The sequence below is a fragment of the Enoplosus armatus genome, chromosome 7 (genome assembly GCF_043641665.1).
Source record: "Enoplosus armatus isolate fEnoArm2 chromosome 7, fEnoArm2.hap1, whole genome shotgun sequence".
Lineage (NCBI taxonomy): Eukaryota > Metazoa > Chordata > Actinopteri > Centrarchiformes > Enoplosidae > Enoplosus > Enoplosus armatus.
Window position 1 is genome coordinate 7,724,275 of NC_092186.1, and position 17,845 is coordinate 7,742,119.

At 42.6% G+C, this 17,845-nt stretch overlaps 1 protein-coding gene across 1 annotated transcript in view; it reads right to left on the reverse strand.

The window, feature by feature from the left end:
• fryl (furry homolog, like) overlaps positions 1-17,845 on the reverse strand; it is a 37,919-nt gene that overhangs the window by 14,680 nt on the left and 5,394 nt on the right. Inside the window, exons 10-47 of the mRNA XM_070909541.1 lie at positions 17,649-17,750; positions 13,182-13,285; positions 12,906-13,014; positions 12,707-12,793; positions 12,430-12,601; positions 12,218-12,350; positions 12,005-12,112; positions 11,647-11,884; positions 11,342-11,518; positions 11,123-11,209; positions 10,766-11,034; positions 10,196-10,403; positions 9,955-10,079; positions 9,798-9,855; positions 9,617-9,708; positions 9,363-9,535; positions 9,086-9,246; positions 8,873-8,983; positions 7,987-8,141; positions 7,775-7,874; positions 7,481-7,649; positions 6,757-7,025; positions 6,534-6,674; positions 6,264-6,432; positions 6,071-6,155; positions 5,605-5,717; positions 5,362-5,512; positions 5,172-5,275; positions 4,740-4,922; positions 4,272-4,473; positions 3,749-3,870; positions 3,452-3,639; positions 2,945-3,039; positions 2,219-2,814; positions 1,644-1,912; positions 1,416-1,556; positions 405-605; positions 163-324 (exon numbers count right to left, since the gene is read on the reverse strand). Coding sequence (XP_070765642.1) covers positions 163-324; positions 405-605; positions 1,416-1,556; positions 1,644-1,912; positions 2,219-2,814; positions 2,945-3,039; positions 3,452-3,639; positions 3,749-3,870; positions 4,272-4,473; positions 4,740-4,922; positions 5,172-5,275; positions 5,362-5,512; positions 5,605-5,717; positions 6,071-6,155; positions 6,264-6,432; positions 6,534-6,674; positions 6,757-7,025; positions 7,481-7,649; positions 7,775-7,874; positions 7,987-8,141; positions 8,873-8,983; positions 9,086-9,246; positions 9,363-9,535; positions 9,617-9,708; positions 9,798-9,855; positions 9,955-10,079; positions 10,196-10,403; positions 10,766-11,034; positions 11,123-11,209; positions 11,342-11,518; positions 11,647-11,884; positions 12,005-12,112; positions 12,218-12,350; positions 12,430-12,601; positions 12,707-12,793; positions 12,906-13,014; positions 13,182-13,285; positions 17,649-17,750 — 6,129 coding nt within the window. The remainder of the gene's footprint in view (positions 1-162; positions 325-404; positions 606-1,415; positions 1,557-1,643; positions 1,913-2,218; positions 2,815-2,944; positions 3,040-3,451; positions 3,640-3,748; positions 3,871-4,271; positions 4,474-4,739; positions 4,923-5,171; positions 5,276-5,361; positions 5,513-5,604; positions 5,718-6,070; positions 6,156-6,263; positions 6,433-6,533; positions 6,675-6,756; positions 7,026-7,480; positions 7,650-7,774; positions 7,875-7,986; positions 8,142-8,872; positions 8,984-9,085; positions 9,247-9,362; positions 9,536-9,616; positions 9,709-9,797; positions 9,856-9,954; positions 10,080-10,195; positions 10,404-10,765; positions 11,035-11,122; positions 11,210-11,341; positions 11,519-11,646; positions 11,885-12,004; positions 12,113-12,217; positions 12,351-12,429; positions 12,602-12,706; positions 12,794-12,905; positions 13,015-13,181; positions 13,286-17,648; positions 17,751-17,845) is intronic.

Here is a 17,845-nt window from a genome sequence, read left to right on the forward strand (position 1 = left end):
TAGTTGACTGTGTTGGTAATTTAGGGTACATATCTGAGACGTTCCTCAAATTAATATATGAAACAAACATAAATTCATACATTTCTGAAAACTGGATGGAAACCTGGCTACTGCTACGTGGTTTTAATTAGTACACGGTGTTGTCATGTGTCTGTTTGATACCTGAGAGAGTTGAGGCCTCTTCCAGCTTACTGGCACCAGACCATTGGAGTTGGAGCCGGATGATGTGGAGGAGGTACTCCTCGTTACAGCGATCACCTGCGGCTTTCCATTCCGGCCTGCTGCAGTACGCTGGTCACCATATTTATGCCCTATGATTGGTGTCTATAGAGTAAAATAATGACAGTTAGCATTAACATATTACAGAGTGAAATTGGAAAAAATTGGAATGGGAGGACACTGACCTCTGAGATGTCAAAGTGGAAGTCCAGAGTTTTGCCAGGCAGCTCCTTTGAAGAGTTGTTGAATATGCGTGTAAAGGCAATTTCTGGAGAGCCGCAAGATTCTGTGCTATAAGAGCGCTGCACATCGTCTGGAACAACGAGGCTGGCTGAGCGAGACACCACCAACTTCAGAATGTTTTGGGCCTCCTTCCAATGTGGGCTCTGCAAATGAAAAATCATAGAAATATAATGACTCAATTGTGAGATGTCAGACTGTGTAGGTGTTTCTGGAGAATGCATGAATGTGAATGGACATATTTTCACTCAGAAAGCCAAACCATCCCCTACCCACAGCAGCTATAGACTCAATCTCTCAAGCATTTTCCGCAATGTATGGCCTGTGTTAATGTCAGGGAACCTTAAAAAGGATGGCAAACTAACATGATTCACAGTGCACACCAGTGCACATGCAGGCGTATATTGTATACACACAAACTCAATGCCTTCTACAAAAGGCGTCACTGGTAGTGAGCCAGTACAGAATCAGCCTCAGGCAATAATGTTATAACAGCTGACAGATGCAGTTGTGAGTGAGAAGTATATAGTGCCCTAGGTCAGGCCTGGTAAAAGGCTTCCATAAAGAGCTGTAGCTGCATCAAAAAGGCCTCTACACAACGACCCTGTAAGGCATGTTATTCTTTCTTATTCTCAATTGTGCTACAATTTATAGACCCGATCATCCCAGCATTCCCATACATTAGGCTGTATGTAAAAATAGGCTGTGCTCAATAAAAACATATAACTATTATTAAACATATGGCAAGTGGTGCATGGGTAAAGTAATAATGTAATAAGTAATTCAACCAATTAATAATAACAAATACGTATGTACTTTTAGTGAATAAGTTTACTTTACCTATCAAGTCATTGAGTAAATGAGAAATAAGAATTACTGATATCACAAGAGTAACTTGCACAGCACCGATTGCGATATTCGATCAAAACTACGCACGACGTGAGGTGAACGCTCACCTGAACATATTTGCCGATGATCTTCATGATCTCCAGGTTGAACTGTTTGACGGGGGCTGCTGACAGATCAATGTGACTCAGCAGGCTGTAGATTATCTGCAACAAGGACTGCTGCATGCTGGGAAGGCCCTTCTCTAGCAACTAAGAGAAAGACAGATGGACACATTACTGGTTTATTCGTTACCATATGTGACTAACAGCAAGAAGTCTGATCTTCCTCTTGCGTACCTCAGCCAAGTAAGTGACCAGGTTCAAGGTTATCTCAGCAAAGGCATCGTGGAGATAGCGACAGACCACGTTGATCCAGTTGGTGCAGTCGCGGGAATAGCTGTGTGTGCTGTACAGGCTCATCATGTGGGCCAGGTTGGAAAGTGTGGCGGACTTCTCATCTGTGCACACCTTGGCTATCTTATCAGCCGTCTCCTTACAGAAAGGAGTGGGGCTGTCAAAGTGCTGGATGAGGTGTGGTAGGAGGCACAGGATATTCAAAGGGAAACCTGCAGACCCAGGAGGACATATGGGGTCACATAATTAGCAAAGACATGGACACAACTGAAATGTTAACATTGAACTAAGCATTAAATGCAATGAACAATGCAACTGCATTGGTATTGGTGTTGTTTTTCAGATTTTGATTTTACTGCCTTTTACTGACTGACAAATTACTATACACAAACTAGTTATCAGCAGATGTTTTTGTTAGTAAACATGTTTCAAATTATGGAAAAATATATTACAAAACAACAAAAATCAAATCCATGATCAAGTCAGCAGTAGGCATATTCTCAGCCCTACACACTCACCTGCCACTTGTGAAGGGTCGATCAGTGTCTGTCTGGAGACACTGATGAGCTTGCTAAGCAGGTGGATGGTGAGCTCCTGAGTAGAAGCAGAGGTGAAGCCCTTCAGGAAGAGCTGCAGCAGGCCGGGGAAGCTGTACCACTTCAGCTTGGCCTGGACCTTCTCCAGACGTTCTCTGCTGTCGGCACGATCCAGAGGCAGCTGACCCAGCAGCTTGTTAAGCAGCCGCAGGGCCAGCAGGTACTCAAACTCGTAGTCCGACTCGAGCAACGAGGCGGCAATCCAGAACACAGTGGCCATCAGATTGGAAGGGTCCACGGGGGGGATGGCTTCCCCTCCTGGACCCCCTCCTCCACCTAGTGATGATAAGCTCCGTGTGCGTGCCAGGTTTCCGTGGCTACCACCAAGTCGGTCGGCTATGTCCAGGGTGTTACTCCTGCGTCTGTCAACTTTTCGTTCACCCATCAGGCTGGCACGGAGGGAGTTGCTGCGAGTGTGAGCATAATGGAACGGACCACCGCTGTTCAGGTTCAGCTGGCCTGTGCTTTTCCTGTTGGCAGCAAACTTAGGCCCCAACAAGGGATCACGGGTAGAGGCTCTGTAAGGAAAATGACAAATCATCTAAATGACTTTTGTAATACATATGTTGGGCAGTATGTGATTGAAAGTAGGGGTGAGTCAAAGGAGGGGTGAGTCAAATAAAGAGGTCAGTCAGTGGGAGAACTTACTGTGCTAAGGCAGTGAGGAGGTCATAGTTTTTGACTGTATCTGCTAGCGTGTCAATGCCCGACTCCAGTGTCAAGAGTAGTTCAATGACAAAGCCCTGAGGAGAAAAAAAATACAGAGGTGTCAGACAGGAAATGATGATTTAATCTGCATAGCAACCGTACTTCCTGTACAATCTCTGTCAGATACAGGAGTGTGGGTTATTTTCAATCCAATACACAGAAGGCTTTTGTCAGGGACCCATTCCACCTTTACAATGGTTGTCGCAGTTTTAGACTGCAGCCACCACCAACAAACAGATCTATCTATATCACCAGATATGAACAACTGACCTCTAAATGCATTTGTGACTCACTTTTCAACAGTTAGAGCAATACTGTAGCAGTTAAAGTAGAAAAAAATAAATAGATTTTCTCTTTCATTCTTTGTTCAAAACATTCAGCATTTCAGTAGCGTTGTGTGATTAGACCAGTGCAGAACAGGACCATGTAATTGTTTTATGTTCTGACCTGAGCCTCCTCTCCTGGGTCTCCTACAGTCTCTACCAGCCGAGAGAGAATGTCAGACAGTAAGGCAGGAGTCAGTGGTTGCTTGAGTGCCCTGAAAATCTGGAATGAGCGACCAGCATAGTGGCGAGAAGAGCAAGACAGAGCCGTTTGCAGGGCAACGTCACTCAGCAATGACTCAAGTTGGAAACCTGAAGAGATGCACATGCACATACAGGTAAATATGATAAAGCTATCCAAAATCATACCTGTATCCCAAGCTGAAATCAGTAAAATTAGGCAGTTATGAACTATTCAGACCTGATTGAGAATGTTTGAAGACAGTCACTACATGTCTGACAAAAACACTCAGCTGGTCAGCGCTCTTGATGTTGGGGTTCTTGGGTGACACATCCTCATGGTTCCACAGTGGGCCTCGCTTTCTGCAAGGCAAGAGCAAACACACATCAGGCAATGTGACTTGTTAAAGCTATGAACTTACATCCCACCTCAAAACATCAGCTTGATGTTATCACACGAGGCAAAGAGCAGCCAAGATGACACCAACCCAAAACCAAACCCATGCAAAAAAAAATACCAAGTCCTTTCAGACACTGCTGGAAGCATGAAAGCAAATGGTTGAACAGAATGAGTAACATGGTGCAAGTGTGTTGATACCGCTATATGTTTCAGACCGATACTAACTCAGAATGTGAGATTATACATTAGTCCGAGTTAGTTAGTTCGAAATAGTAGTAGTAGTAGTAGTAATAATACACGTAATGGCTGGGATAAATGTATTGTTCTGAGAAATACTTATTTTATTGAAACAGGGTCTTCTCACCTTGAGGTAATGAACTCAATGAGAGCTTTGACCTTCTCGTCCTGTTCAGCAGTGACATCTACCTCACTGATCAGCGTTGGGGAGAGGTGAGGCAGAGCAGTTCCCCCTGCCCCGAGACTAATACTAGATGACGTGGAGCTCGAACTTAGGCCGGAGTCTGTCATAGGTGATGGCTGACAATCTGGCAAGAGCTCCTGCACTCCTATAGGAACAATTGACATACACATTGTACACATTGAGCTGCATGGTGTGCATTGAAGGCATGTCAAGGAACACTTCCTCATAGTATTTTGATAGTTGCTGCCCCCCAGTGACCTGATTTGGCAATACAAACACAATACAGATAAAACACAAACGTAATCCTACAGCTGGCAGGGAATCAGCTCAAATTCCCTCAGGTAAATGATAGTTCTCCTACTCTTTATTATCCTTTTCTCTTCAGATTCTGAGCTCCACAGCAGAACTGACCTGTGAGGTTGAACTCTGGAGCTACCGGCTTCACAGTCAGGACTCTCGGATCATTGTAGTCTCTGTTGCGTAAAAGCACCATAGCCACAGATTGAACGCTGCTATTTGCTCCCTGGACAACGAGCAGGTGAAGCAGCAGACGTTTGCAGTGCTCGTAGACCTCTGGGTGCTGGTGATCAAACCCTGGAAAAAGACACAGAGGAGGGAGAGATATTAGATCATGTGACTTTAGTGGGTAAAGGTGTAATGAAGTATGGGGGGTCAATTAATCCTACTCCTCTACTAGGTACTTTTTAAATGATGCACTTCTGAATGTGCTTATTTGGTATGAGATTATTTAGGCACAAGACCTGAGAGGCCCCAAAAGAAGAAAAGAAGATATGTTCTTGGCAGACAGTCATGCAAAATATGAACAATTAGGAAATTAGTTACCTATAAAAATTGCATGTAGCAAGAGGTGCAGGTAGGCACTCCACTCCACTTTGACCCCATGGTCCACAATGAGGTCTGTTAGTAGGATGACTGCAATGTTACATCTGAAAAACAGAACACACGGGTTGACCTCGGCAAAGAAAACAACAGTATTATATAGAAGGTAAAATAAAGGTGATGTGTGGTGTACCTGTGGAGCGGTACACCAGGGGTATTCGTCTCTGGCAGGTAGTCCACAAGAGGAGACCAACAGCCTCCTGTAGGAGGGAAAGGGAGAGGCTCTGGCCGGTTGTGATCCATCACTTTCAAACGCCAGTTAGCATAAAGTGGCATGGAGTCACCTGGAGAAGGGAGAAGATCATCAGAAATATTGGTGGGAAAGAATTCTGAAAGAGTAGTGTTTAGTTTAGTGGTCCAAAAAGTTTGCTCTTACTCTTCTCTTCTTCATAGGAGCCTCCAGAGCTGCTGCTGTAACGCGATTCCAGACGGTGGTGCTGGCGATTCAGGTTACTGTTCAGACCACTGTAGATATCCAGGTGGGTGTAACTGTGGAACAGACACATTTGATTTCTTTTTTTGCCCATGGCCAACAACTTGAATCTAATCCATTGCATCATCAAAAATGTGTGTTTCACCTGAACTAATTCAAATAAATAATCAAATAGCCATTCCATTTTTAACTCTTTCCACAAGAGGAGTTACATCAAACAGGAGGTTTGAGTTTTATTTAACTGCATTCTAGAATAAGAGCCAATAAGCAAGACCACTTTTGCTTTATTGGTTACTGAACTGATATTACAGTTCTTACTGGTGGCCACATACACATGTACATCGTCCTGCTCCTCTCATTACATTTTCTGTTTCACCCAAAGTGAACAGTGCTGTATTTGAGCTTGTACCTGTCCTCCATGTTAGAGTCTTTGATCTTGCTGTCGTGATGACCATCATTTCCTGGCACCATGGTATTGCTGCTGGAGGTTGTTCCTGAGAGAGCAGACATGATACATTGACCATCTAGTATTGAAAACACATTATATAGCATTGGAAACATGGCCTAAGCTGTGAACTAGTGTATGCACACTGCTCATTAACCTGAGGTGACTGAGGGGATCTTGTAACTGGAGGTGATGCGGTAATAGGGGGGGTTGTCCATGTGAGTGACCGCTGAGCTAACGGGATCAGTCAACTCAAGCTCACACATCAACTCCTCCAGCAGCTGCATAGTCTTATCTCTGCCCAAGTAAACCACGACTCGTTTCACCTGAGGACACACATGTAACACAGTCAGACACATGAGGAGTAAGTGGCGGACACTGCACATACGACAGATACGGTGCATCATGTAATCATCCCGTGACTTACATAGGGCAAGAGGCTGGGGTCACTGTTGACTCCTGACATACTGATGAGGAAGTGCAGAATGATTTTGAGGTTCTTTGGCCAGCTGTCTGCTAATGTGGTCCATACATTCTCTATCTCTGACCAAGCAAACTCATCCCCATACTGTAAAGATAAAATAATTTCATGATCAATTCATTATCTCAGTCAACATTTCGTGAATCTGACGGAGTGCAGACTCTCTCACCTTAGCGGTCATAAACATGAGATTGTTTAGCACCATGGTTGTTGCACGAGGGGAGCCCCAGCCCTCTCCACGGAGCCATCGTCGGCTGTTGACCATCATGATCTCCCGCTCGTGTACATCCTCGTCATCCTCACCACTGCCGCAGTCTTCTGGTCGCCGTACAGTTGGTTTGAAATCAACCAGCTCCACATTGTTCATCCAAGGAAGGAGGTAGTGCAACATGACTTGACGACCACCAGGATGCGCCGTCTGGATACGCTGGCTCACCTCTAGGGTGGGGACAGTAAGAGGGTGAGAGAGAAGTGGTTAGGTGAAGCCGTTTCCTAGCCCTTACACATTAAAGGAACGCTCTGCCAATGTTTAACCTTATTTCCAGCTTTTAGTCTCAACATCGACAACACTTGTCCCTGTTCTTTGTATTGCTATAGCAAGGTGAAATGACCTAGTTCATTCAACCACTGATTACTGGAATTTGATTTTAAAAAATTGAGACAGTCATTTCATAAAAAAAAAGTATTCAATTCCAACACCTGGCAGTATCATGCAGGTATATGGCAATATTTGGTTGCTTCTTGGAAAAAAAAAGGCTGCTGTGAGGCTGAAAATTCATGTGCTTTTGTGTGCTAGATTGGGCCTTTGGTGTTTTGCTCACACAGATAAATTTCACACTTTACAGCACCCTGCTACCCCAACAGCAGCTGTAACAAATTGTAATGTAGCAAACCTGAGAAGATGGGTAGAGTGAGCTCTGGGTATGTCCTTGCAAGCTCCTCTGACAACTGGTAGTAAGACACAGAGTAGAGGTGTGGCAGCGGAGAGGGAGGGGTCAAGATACCATCTGTTCGCAGGATCTCCAATTTGTGGGCGTAACGGAAGAGCTTGGGTTCCAGAATCTATTTGTTTCCCACATACAAACACAACACACTGTATTTAATTACTGATAAAAGCATGTATAGCAGTGTTATGTTTATATGTGTAAAAGTGAACTTTTGTAAGAAAAGAAAACAGAAATTCTGACCTGTAACAGCTGCATTGCCACCTCATAGATGTTCCTGGAAGAATCGGCCGCTTTGAACAGAATCAGGTTCAGCAGCACCACAGTGTCAAATTGGTAATCCCTAAGAGAAAAAATAAAACACAAGCAGTGTCTGAGTCATAATTCACTGGCTCCAAATGCACAAACAAACCCACAAAAATGAGTTTGAGGTTAAAGCTGGGAATGTGTAGTACCTGTTGTGAAAGACATTGGCGATGGCCCGGAAGCAACCGGCAGCCACGCGACGAGAGCCGGTGTAGCAGCGGTCCACAGCCCAAAACATGAGGTTGCTCTGGTCTGGATTCAGCTCCAGCAGTAGCATCACAGCCTCACAACCCAGCTGGTGAACCTAGAGGAGACCACACAGCAGTTGTTAAAACCATGGGTTCACTTTTTCCAACAGTCATGATGTAATCCTGCTATTTTTAATCCATTGATTTCTCAATATCTAATATTAGTATTCAGTATTAACATTAGCATGAGCACAAAAATATGCTGTAAAGCTGTGTATTTTACAACACAAGCTTGCCATAAGTCATACTAATATGGACTATGCAATAACAAAAACATTTTGCAGGCACTAAATACAGATCTCCACATGAAGAATCCTACATTTTGTTTAAAGAATCACTTAAAACAAGGGAGTAATAACTTGAAAAGACTGTCACTCGGATAAAGGCAACTTTTCCCTTAGTATCACAGTTTGCTGATGACCTCTTGCAGTACTTTTGAACACCACTGAGTGGTGCTAGTGTCATGGTATGTGAACTTGTACTGCATAAGACCAAACCAATTGCTCCTTGTAAAAAGATTATATGATGTTTATTCTAGTTTTATCACTAGAGATATTATAATGACTGTTGTACTGATTGCCACTATTACGTTGATCCATTGAGATTACCTAGAATGGGATATATTTCATGACCTTGTTAGGTTTTATATGCTTTGATGAGGACTTGATGAGGACTTGAGGTTTTATATGCTTTGATGAGTTGCCTTTGCGTGTAAGCCAATATATCCCAGGGAACAGTGAGTACTTTGCCATTTCTGTTTTAACTTTGGACATGATTTTTCTCTTACCTTCTTGTCCTGAGAATCCAGGATGTTGTCTAGCCACTTGTAGAGGTAGCCATCAGAGGAAAGGCCAACATTGTCAGCTACAGGTCCACAACACAACACTGCAGACATGGCCTGGAACATTACAAAAAGCTGTTAGTTATCAGTAGGTATGGATTATATTGCATGCAGACAATAGATTTCAACATTTATATCTTTATATGTGTTTGTATGTACCTTCAGTGCACAGTACTGATGGCGGTTGATCTGCATATTTCTGTCACTGTAGCGGTCCAGGGGAGTGAACATGATGCTGAAGGGTCCAGCCCAGTGACTGAACAGCATGAACAGACTGTGTCTCAGCGACTGCTGGGGGAAGATGGTCCTCCTCTGGTGTACTGAACACAACAAGTAACACAATTATTACATAAGACATATTTATTACTCTAACTTTAGACAGATATTCAGTGAAACATCTGTTTTTAAGTGAAATATAGCGGTCAGAGAGATATACCTGGGACATTCTGAATAATATTGGCCACAAGTGCACTGAAGTGACAGCGAATGTCCTTCAGTGTGTCAGAGTCCTTGTCATTTTCAGCCTCAAGCAACTGCCTGGTCAGATCAACATACTCAAGCAGTGTACTGTTCAGAGAGTGGCTCTCTCCATCTAACCCTCCACTGGCTCTGTAAAAAGAAAAGATTATAATGTTTAGAAACCAGATATATGAAAATGTAAATCATATTGTCCAAATTTGTTTTACATACATCTGACTGATGACACCAGCATCAGCCAGCAGCTCAAATATCCGGACCAGCTGGACCCTGAGGATGTCACGACGCCTGCGTCGCTTCATGTTCTGCAGAATAAATAGTGCAGCATTTTAACACAACTGCTCCACAGAACAGTGAAGGAAAGGTTTCAAAGTTATCAACTAACTGCACTTACTTCAGGTCTTCTTTCTAGAGCTTCTTTTATGATGGGATTTAGCTCCTCTATCAACTCTCTGAAGAATAGGAAAGTTACATGTAAATAAACAAATAAAAGCATATAAAATGGTATACCACAATGTATATATATATGCATCATGTTGAGTGTTGGGTACCTGAAGGCCACGGGGTTGGTCCTGCCAAGCCCCAACACAAGAGACTCTGTGATGTCCATGCTTTCAGAGCGCATCATTGGAACAATGTGTTTGAACAGGGAGGAGGGGGACGGAGTGCCAACAATCTATTAACAGACACAGAAAGAGCAATGTCATGGCTGAAATGTAAAAACAACTCCCAAACCTTTCGAGACCTGGAAATGTGTATGCATGGAGTGTTGTCTGTGCAGGTGCTCCTGACCTTTGAATCATAACTGTAGCCGCTGTCCGGCGTGGACGCCAGCGTCTCAGGCGGGGAGCTGCGGACGGAGCCAGAGGTGGAAGATGAGGAACACATGGAGGGGGAGGAGGAGGCGGAGCTGCAGCAGAGAATCAGGTAGTTCCTCCAAAGACCAATGTAGGAGTCACTGCTGTTCAGACTGTTCACTTTCTTGGCATTGATGGGGCTACTGCAAGTGGACACAGGAAAGGTCAGAGATTAATGACGTGACATCAAAAGGGCAGAACAACACTGAACTGTGGGCCCGCAGAACGAAGTAGCTGCCGTCTGCCTGCTTATGTCACATGGGTACGGTGTGCCACATCAGTCTTTGTCATTTATTTATCTTGTGTCAAGCCCATAAAGCTAGTATTATTTGGTTGAAAGAATTCAGTTCACAATCCTAGCACACATGTCATCACAAAGACATCATCACCAGGCCTTTTCAAAGTCTGTCTATAATAAAAAAAAAACACACAATGACAAAACACACAATTACGTTGATGTACAAACAGACAGAACACAAAGAAAGAGAGGCTTGAGATAACATACTTGATGTCAACTTGTGGAGACAGTAGCTGCAGGCGGGTGTAGGCAAACATCCAGGCATAGTTGAGGGCAGTGGGGCAATGTTTGGGCAGGTTCTCTTGCCGCAGGTAGCTGGAGAAGCTGATGACCCAGGGGTCTTGGCCCTGAGTAACATGGGCAAACACCCAGATGTGCGAGGGGCTCACCACATCAAACTGGTGGCTGATGGGAGATGAGCTCCACTCCGCTAGCGTCTGAAGATCAATCCCACTGGGACAGTACAGCAGGTTGGTCTGCAGAGAAAAACAGTGGGGAAAGAGTTGAGTCTCAGAGTATTTGTACAAGTTTTATGACTCTGTAAATAAGAAAAGGCATTTATACCTGGTCAGCTCCTGTGAGATGAATGAAGCTCTCCAACACTGATGCACTTAATCTATCCATTACATCAATGGCCAATTCCTCATCCCCCTGAAAGATTGAGGGAGATACAACAAATGTCAGAAAACAAAGTACTTGTAACAAAAAAGTCTCTGCAGACTCATACACATTTAACTGTTATTTATCAGTCCCAACAAAATGCACTGAGTCTAAAGTAATTACCTTGCCAATGCCCAGTGCAGTGTGCAGCGCACGGACCTCTTTGAGGACATTAACAGCCAACCTGCGAGTGGCAGGGCGGCAGCTACAAAGCACCACCAGTGCTAAACCCTCCACCACATGCAGCACACCTAACGGAGGAGTGCGTTCCAGGGACAGAGAATGGCCGCTGCTTGAGCCCTGTTTAAAAGAACTTGTAATTAAAATCACTCACAACTTTTGATGCACATTTGTCACTGAACAAATCATAAACCATGAACACAAGGTACACTAATACTGTTAATACAGCTGAAACTTCTTTGACCAACCTGGGCATCATGGCTCTTATTGCTGCTCTGCACTGCCTGCCTCCATTGGCTGATGAGCTGCAGTAGCATCTTGACAGCGTTGTCCAGCAGTGTGGGGTGGACATCAGTCACCTCTCGGACAATGAAGTAGACAAAGCCTGAGAGAACATCCTCCCGCCACTCTGGGAAATCCACCATCAAGGCCTGAAGGGTAGTGAAGGCAAGGCCACGTAGCTCCTCATCCATATGGATGGTGAGTCTAGACAAGGAGAGGGAGCCAACAGGGAGAAAGACTTTAAAAGACCCATGGAAGGCCACCTAAGCTACAGTAGATTGTGTAGTGACGTGTCTGCAGTAGGGTTAGAGGAGGGTGAATTACTTGGCTAGAAGCTCTATAAGGTCTTGTCTGCTCATGCCATCTGGTATCAGTCTTGGGATGGCAGCCACACACGTACGGAACAGATCAATCTTTGGCTTCCTCTCTCCCCTGTGGCACAAACAGCTTATGAGAACCTGCTTCAGGTCAGAAGTACACAGAGCCAAAAACAGTAAAACAAAAGTACGTGTATGAATCCAGGTTGTGGTTACATACGTAATCATGTCCTCAGGCTCCTTGTTGGACATCTGTACATTGGTCATGCTCATGGAGCGTCCCACTTCCTTGTCCAGGTGTCGCAGGATGTTATCTAAGGCCTTTCTTACTTGAGGGTAGTACAGTGACATGCCTGGAAACACCCAGCAGAGTTCCTAAAATTCCCATTCTTGACATTTTTCCAAAAGTCCAGATCCAAGTATCCAACCTACCTATGACCTTGGCCTCTTCATCAGTGAGGGTGGTGTTGAGGAAGATCTTTTTGACACGCAGGGTGTTGCCAGAGGGCATGATGATCCCTGTCGTAGGCATAGGAGGCTCCCCATCTTTCTGCTGCAGGCTGTCAGCAATCACCAAGAAGGCTCGCAAACCGATATTCATCCTCTGGTAAAGCAGAAAGAGGGAGAGGATGAGAGGTATGAAATGGAAGAGAGATAATCAACCAACCCTCCAACAACATCAGAACTTAAAGTCTTATCTCTACTTTACCTCTGGATTGATGGCAAAGGTTTTGTGAGACTTGCCCACGCACAAGAGGTCATAGATAATCTCCTTCATAGCAAAGTCCAGCCTTTCCTGCAACAACCAACAGACCAGCCATCACTTACACGCAGCTACTATATGGTGTTTCCCTAGGTTTAGCTCAGCTGTGAAATCCACGCATGTCAATTCATGCTCCAAGCATTACCTGAGCTATGAACTGGATAATCTTGACAAAGATGTTGAGGGGCGTGTCCCTGGGCACCACACTGCGGGAGCCTTTAGGGAAAAGTGCTGAAACGATGCTGAGTAGTCGGCTAGTGGAGATGGGATGGGAGTGGATATTTTAAGCTTAATTAATGCTGAACAACAAAGGCCAACATTTAAACAACTTTTACTTGATAGCCATCAATTGCTTGTTGATAGTGTGTGTGTGTGTGTGTGTGTGTGTGAGGGTCAACCCGCAGTTGGCCCTGGAACTGACCTCTGTGTGACAGTGTTACTCTCACACTTGATCCTGATAATGTAGACCCATAGCAGTCTGTAGAGCGACTCCAGCGCCACACGGGACATTTTTGGATCTTTGTTCTGTGGATGTAAAAAGAATAATATGAGCCACTCTATTTTAATTATGGCAATTTGAATTATTACCCACCTGTGAGCCTTGTGATATCAGGTTGTTGTTTTCTTGAGAAACTCGGATCAAACACAAAACTATGCGTAGAAACTAATGATATGATAATTTTTCAGTCCTTGTGCATAATTTCTAATGAGTCATTGATTGATGTCTGAGCAGTTAAAAGTCCACATGGTCTGATGATCGCTATCCTTCAGGCTAACAGAATTTGTAGCATACAGTCATCAGTAAAACTAGTAAATAACAAAGCTATTTTATGGGATTTAGGAAGAAATGCTGAGTCATTCTCAACTAGACGAAAACATCATCAGGAAAATAACCACGTCATTGCAACCATTTAATGCTAAATTTAATTAATAATCAATAATTGGAATTGAAGTCGATATTTCAGAATTTCCTCCAGACGGACCAACCAAGTTACCTGCTATGATGAATACCCATATTATTGAGATACGTGCACAGGGCCATAATGTGAGCAACCATGCTCAGAGCGTGTGATGTGGTGCAAAGATTTCCATGTGACAGCTTTACCTTATTTGTCATGAAGGATTAAGCACTATCAATTAACTACATTAAGGGCCTAAGGCCTATACACCTTTACCTTTCTAACCAACCACATCACTATATCTCCTTTTACCATTCCTGTATTTTAATATTTAAAAACAGATTCACCAACAAAACCACATTTAAAAATCATCGAGGAGTTTTCAAAGTCGTGCTGTCAATCGGAAAATTCACGGTGAAGACACGGCTTAAAAGCCAGGATCGTCACAGCCTGGCCCTGCCCCCCGATTAGCACAGATATCCCTTACTGTGATGGCACAGTGGAATTGCATATGAGTACGGCATGCCATGGCTTGGCTTAAGCATGCTATACAGTAAAACCAGATGGCAGGTGGCAGATATGTCAGAGGTGGATCTCTCAAAACTGGGGTAAAAAAAATAAAAGAAGGAAAAAAAGCAAACCTAGGGCTAAGTGAGAAACTCAACAAATCACCGTCACACAGAACAGTAGATCACTGAGCACAAACAAATGCAGTCTCCAATGTCAACTAGGGCTGCTTGAGGTCAGCACTTAATCTGAAAATGGCTTGGTTAATAAGAAGGTTAATTAATATACAAGTTTCTATTTGAAAGAATTCACACTCAGTGGTATGTTCACTTTTTGTTCAATCCACAACTAAGCCTTATATCTGATGCTGAACACTAAATCATGATGACAAAGTATTGTGTTTTCATGCATTTATCTAACCTGGTTAGTTTGTTCTATAGTAATCTAACGTCATGTAAATGCATGAATTGCAGTAGGGGAGTGAGAGACCACACTGCATAACAGTTACAGTTTTTGCAAGAACATTAAGGATGTCGATTAACGATTTAATAAAAACAATACTCAGCCCTAATGTCAACAACGAATGTGGCAGGTACTGCATTGTTCAACAAGAAAACCGAGGACACAGTGTGGCTGCTGCCAGCAACTTATTACCACCTCCAAAAGAAAAACTAAATGTAGCACTGTCAGAACACACTGCAAAAAGACCTAATTCCATGATAGCTGAATGGATTTATCTTTTCATGCCTCTATGACATTCTCTGAACCTTTGCTAATAATAACTAGGGATGTACAATATTGAAATGGTCAATCAATATTGCATTGATAGTGACCATTATTTATTATTTATGGCCAATAACACATTTTTTGCAATACCACCACATGTCTAATTGTGTTGTTAATGTTTTGCTTCATGTAGATGCAGATGACTAAAAACAGACCCTTTTAGACATTGCCATCAGTCCTCATACAGATAGACACATTTTAAAGCATTTATTGCCCAATACCAATAGGTTGACTAATATATCGTGCATCCCTATTAAATATAAACATGTATCTAAATATTTAACTAGATATCAGACAAAAGTCATCATCACTGCCCATAAACACAAACCAGCTCAACAACAAAGCTGAAAGGAACATCACAAGTTACAAATAGCACATAGTACGTGTTCTTCTTCTCTACTTTAATAGAGTAACACTTCAATGTCATGGTCACTACAGAGGACGACTCACTACCTCATTAGCCAAGGAGACAGAACTGTTCTACCCTACGTCCTGGTCAGGACCTGGACCGTTAACAGGAGTGGGAGCACCAGGCAGGTCACTGACGCCAGATAACTCACCTGCAGAGTCTCAATCTGCTTTCGGATGCTGTTGTTAGACGGCATCTGGAGCGAGTCAATGTGAGAAAAAGATCAAATGACAGGAGACAAAGAATGTAGGGTTTGGGGAGGGACACATGCAAGTTATAGGCAAAAACAAAAACATAACCTAAACAAATATAACAAGAGCAATGGACTGTTTAACATGCCACTTGTGGAATTATTAGTGGCACGCTAGTGATACAAAGTGACAGTCCATTTGTATTTGATATGGTATTACATCTTTCAACATAGAGTGAGGAAAATCTTAACTTAAAAGTGCAAAACAAAGAAAAATAAGGTGTGCTGTGGCCTGGAAATCAGACAGTGGGACAAAGAAAACACACATACAGTAATTAGAGGAGTGGACATGAGGGGAACACAGAAGGATGAGGAAGAGGACATTTAAAAGATGAGAATGAAAATTGGTTTAAAAAACCAGATTTGCCTATTTCACCTACAAAGCCAACAAGCAGCAACACCCAAGTCAGCAGTCCATTCAAATCCATGTCAAGCACACTCAAAATGTAAACTGTTGTATTTTAACCCTGTGGGGATAAAACTTTAAAGTAGGGCTGCCCAATTATGGCACACTTTATGATCTCTATTAGTTTGTAAAATACTGTTATTACCAATATTAATCAGGTTTCAGGAAACACAATTTTTACGAATGTTTCACTCTCATCAGTGCAATATTTCAAAAATATTGTAGTGATCCATTTGTTCCTAGTCTTACTGTAGTTCATGTTCAAATAAATAAATATAAATATTGTATCTGAGAACATACATGCAGAACATATTGCATTAATTGTCCCCATGTGTACACACTGGGTATTAAAATGCAAATGTCTTAAGCATAGTCGACAAAACACTTGCTGAATAACATTTATTAAAAAGGTTATTAATAAATTTATTGTGATTAATTCTGATTACCCAACTGAAGCCCTACTCTAAGTCAAAATATTTCATAACAGCTTAACAGTTTACGTAATTTATTGGTAATTTTTAAGAGCAGCCACAGGGTTAAGATCACTGGTTGGACAAGACGCTCTAAATCACAGGAATCATCATTACACTCGAGCCATCACACAAACCCGCAAAATTATCTCAATTAAAGAATCAGCATCATCACTCAGAAGACTGACTGATTACGATTTTCAAATCAAGGAAATCTAAAACAATTACAATGGTGAAAGAGAATGCTGGAATGAAATCACTGAGAAGACAGACGGCCAATCTAAACCATTGGAAGTCACCATCACAAAGACGCAAACGGAAATCTATCCACCACAAGATCATACAATCTCCACAGAGGGCAATCAACATAGAATGGAAAAGTCATTGAATCAGTCAGTCAGTCAGTCAGTCATTTAGTCAATGAGCTTCTGGAGGAGGAAAGTAGGTTTGATTTGTTTGTAATTTCTTTACAAGGAATCATTAACAGACCTGAGTTAAAACAGCACTTGAGATAACATATAGTATGCAAGGTGCATTAGCTAAGATGTTGGACATTTTGGAGGTTGAGTTTAAAGATGCTACACATTTCATTCTTCCTGCAATTAGTTGTGGTTACACTAGAGATTATTAGTGACATCTAATAATCTTTTATTACATGTTTGCTTTTTGTCCTATTTGAGCAAAAAATCTAGCTTTCCTTTATAAACAAAGACTGTATTATTATCAAATCAAGTGCTATTCCTGTACAGATCTGGTTGTTGATAATGGAGGAAAAGCACATTATGATCTTCAAACAGAACCACAGAGCACACCCTTCACAACCAAGACAACTTCTGCAATCGGTGGTATTATTATATTACAGCATGGACTAACAATACCATAATACCAATAATTAATTTCCTTTTAACAGTAATAAATGTTTCCTTCACACTGTAATCAATCTCTGACTAATGTCACTTTATACTGCCACCAACATTTCATTTTAGGTTTCATAACACAAGTCATAAGACCTGAGGTTTAAGCTGAATTAGGCATTGTCAAGCCAAGTATGGCGCCCTAAAAGATACTCTCTGAAGAATACAGTCATTGTGCTACTCTTTAGAGCACAAGAGGACAAACTTTCTGAAATGGATTGGGTGTAAGGGCTCAGGCTGGCAGTACCTTCAGGTGCGAGAGGCAGTTCTGGAGGAAGATGTGCCAGTTGTTGAGGAAGAACTGCTTCTGACTAACACACAGCAAACATGTCACCAGGGGATACAGAGCCTGGGGAGATAGATAGGACAGTGTCAGCATCAAAAAGGCAAAGGGATAAGTAGTTTGAAAGAAAAAAAAACGCACACAAGCCTTGCACACTACGG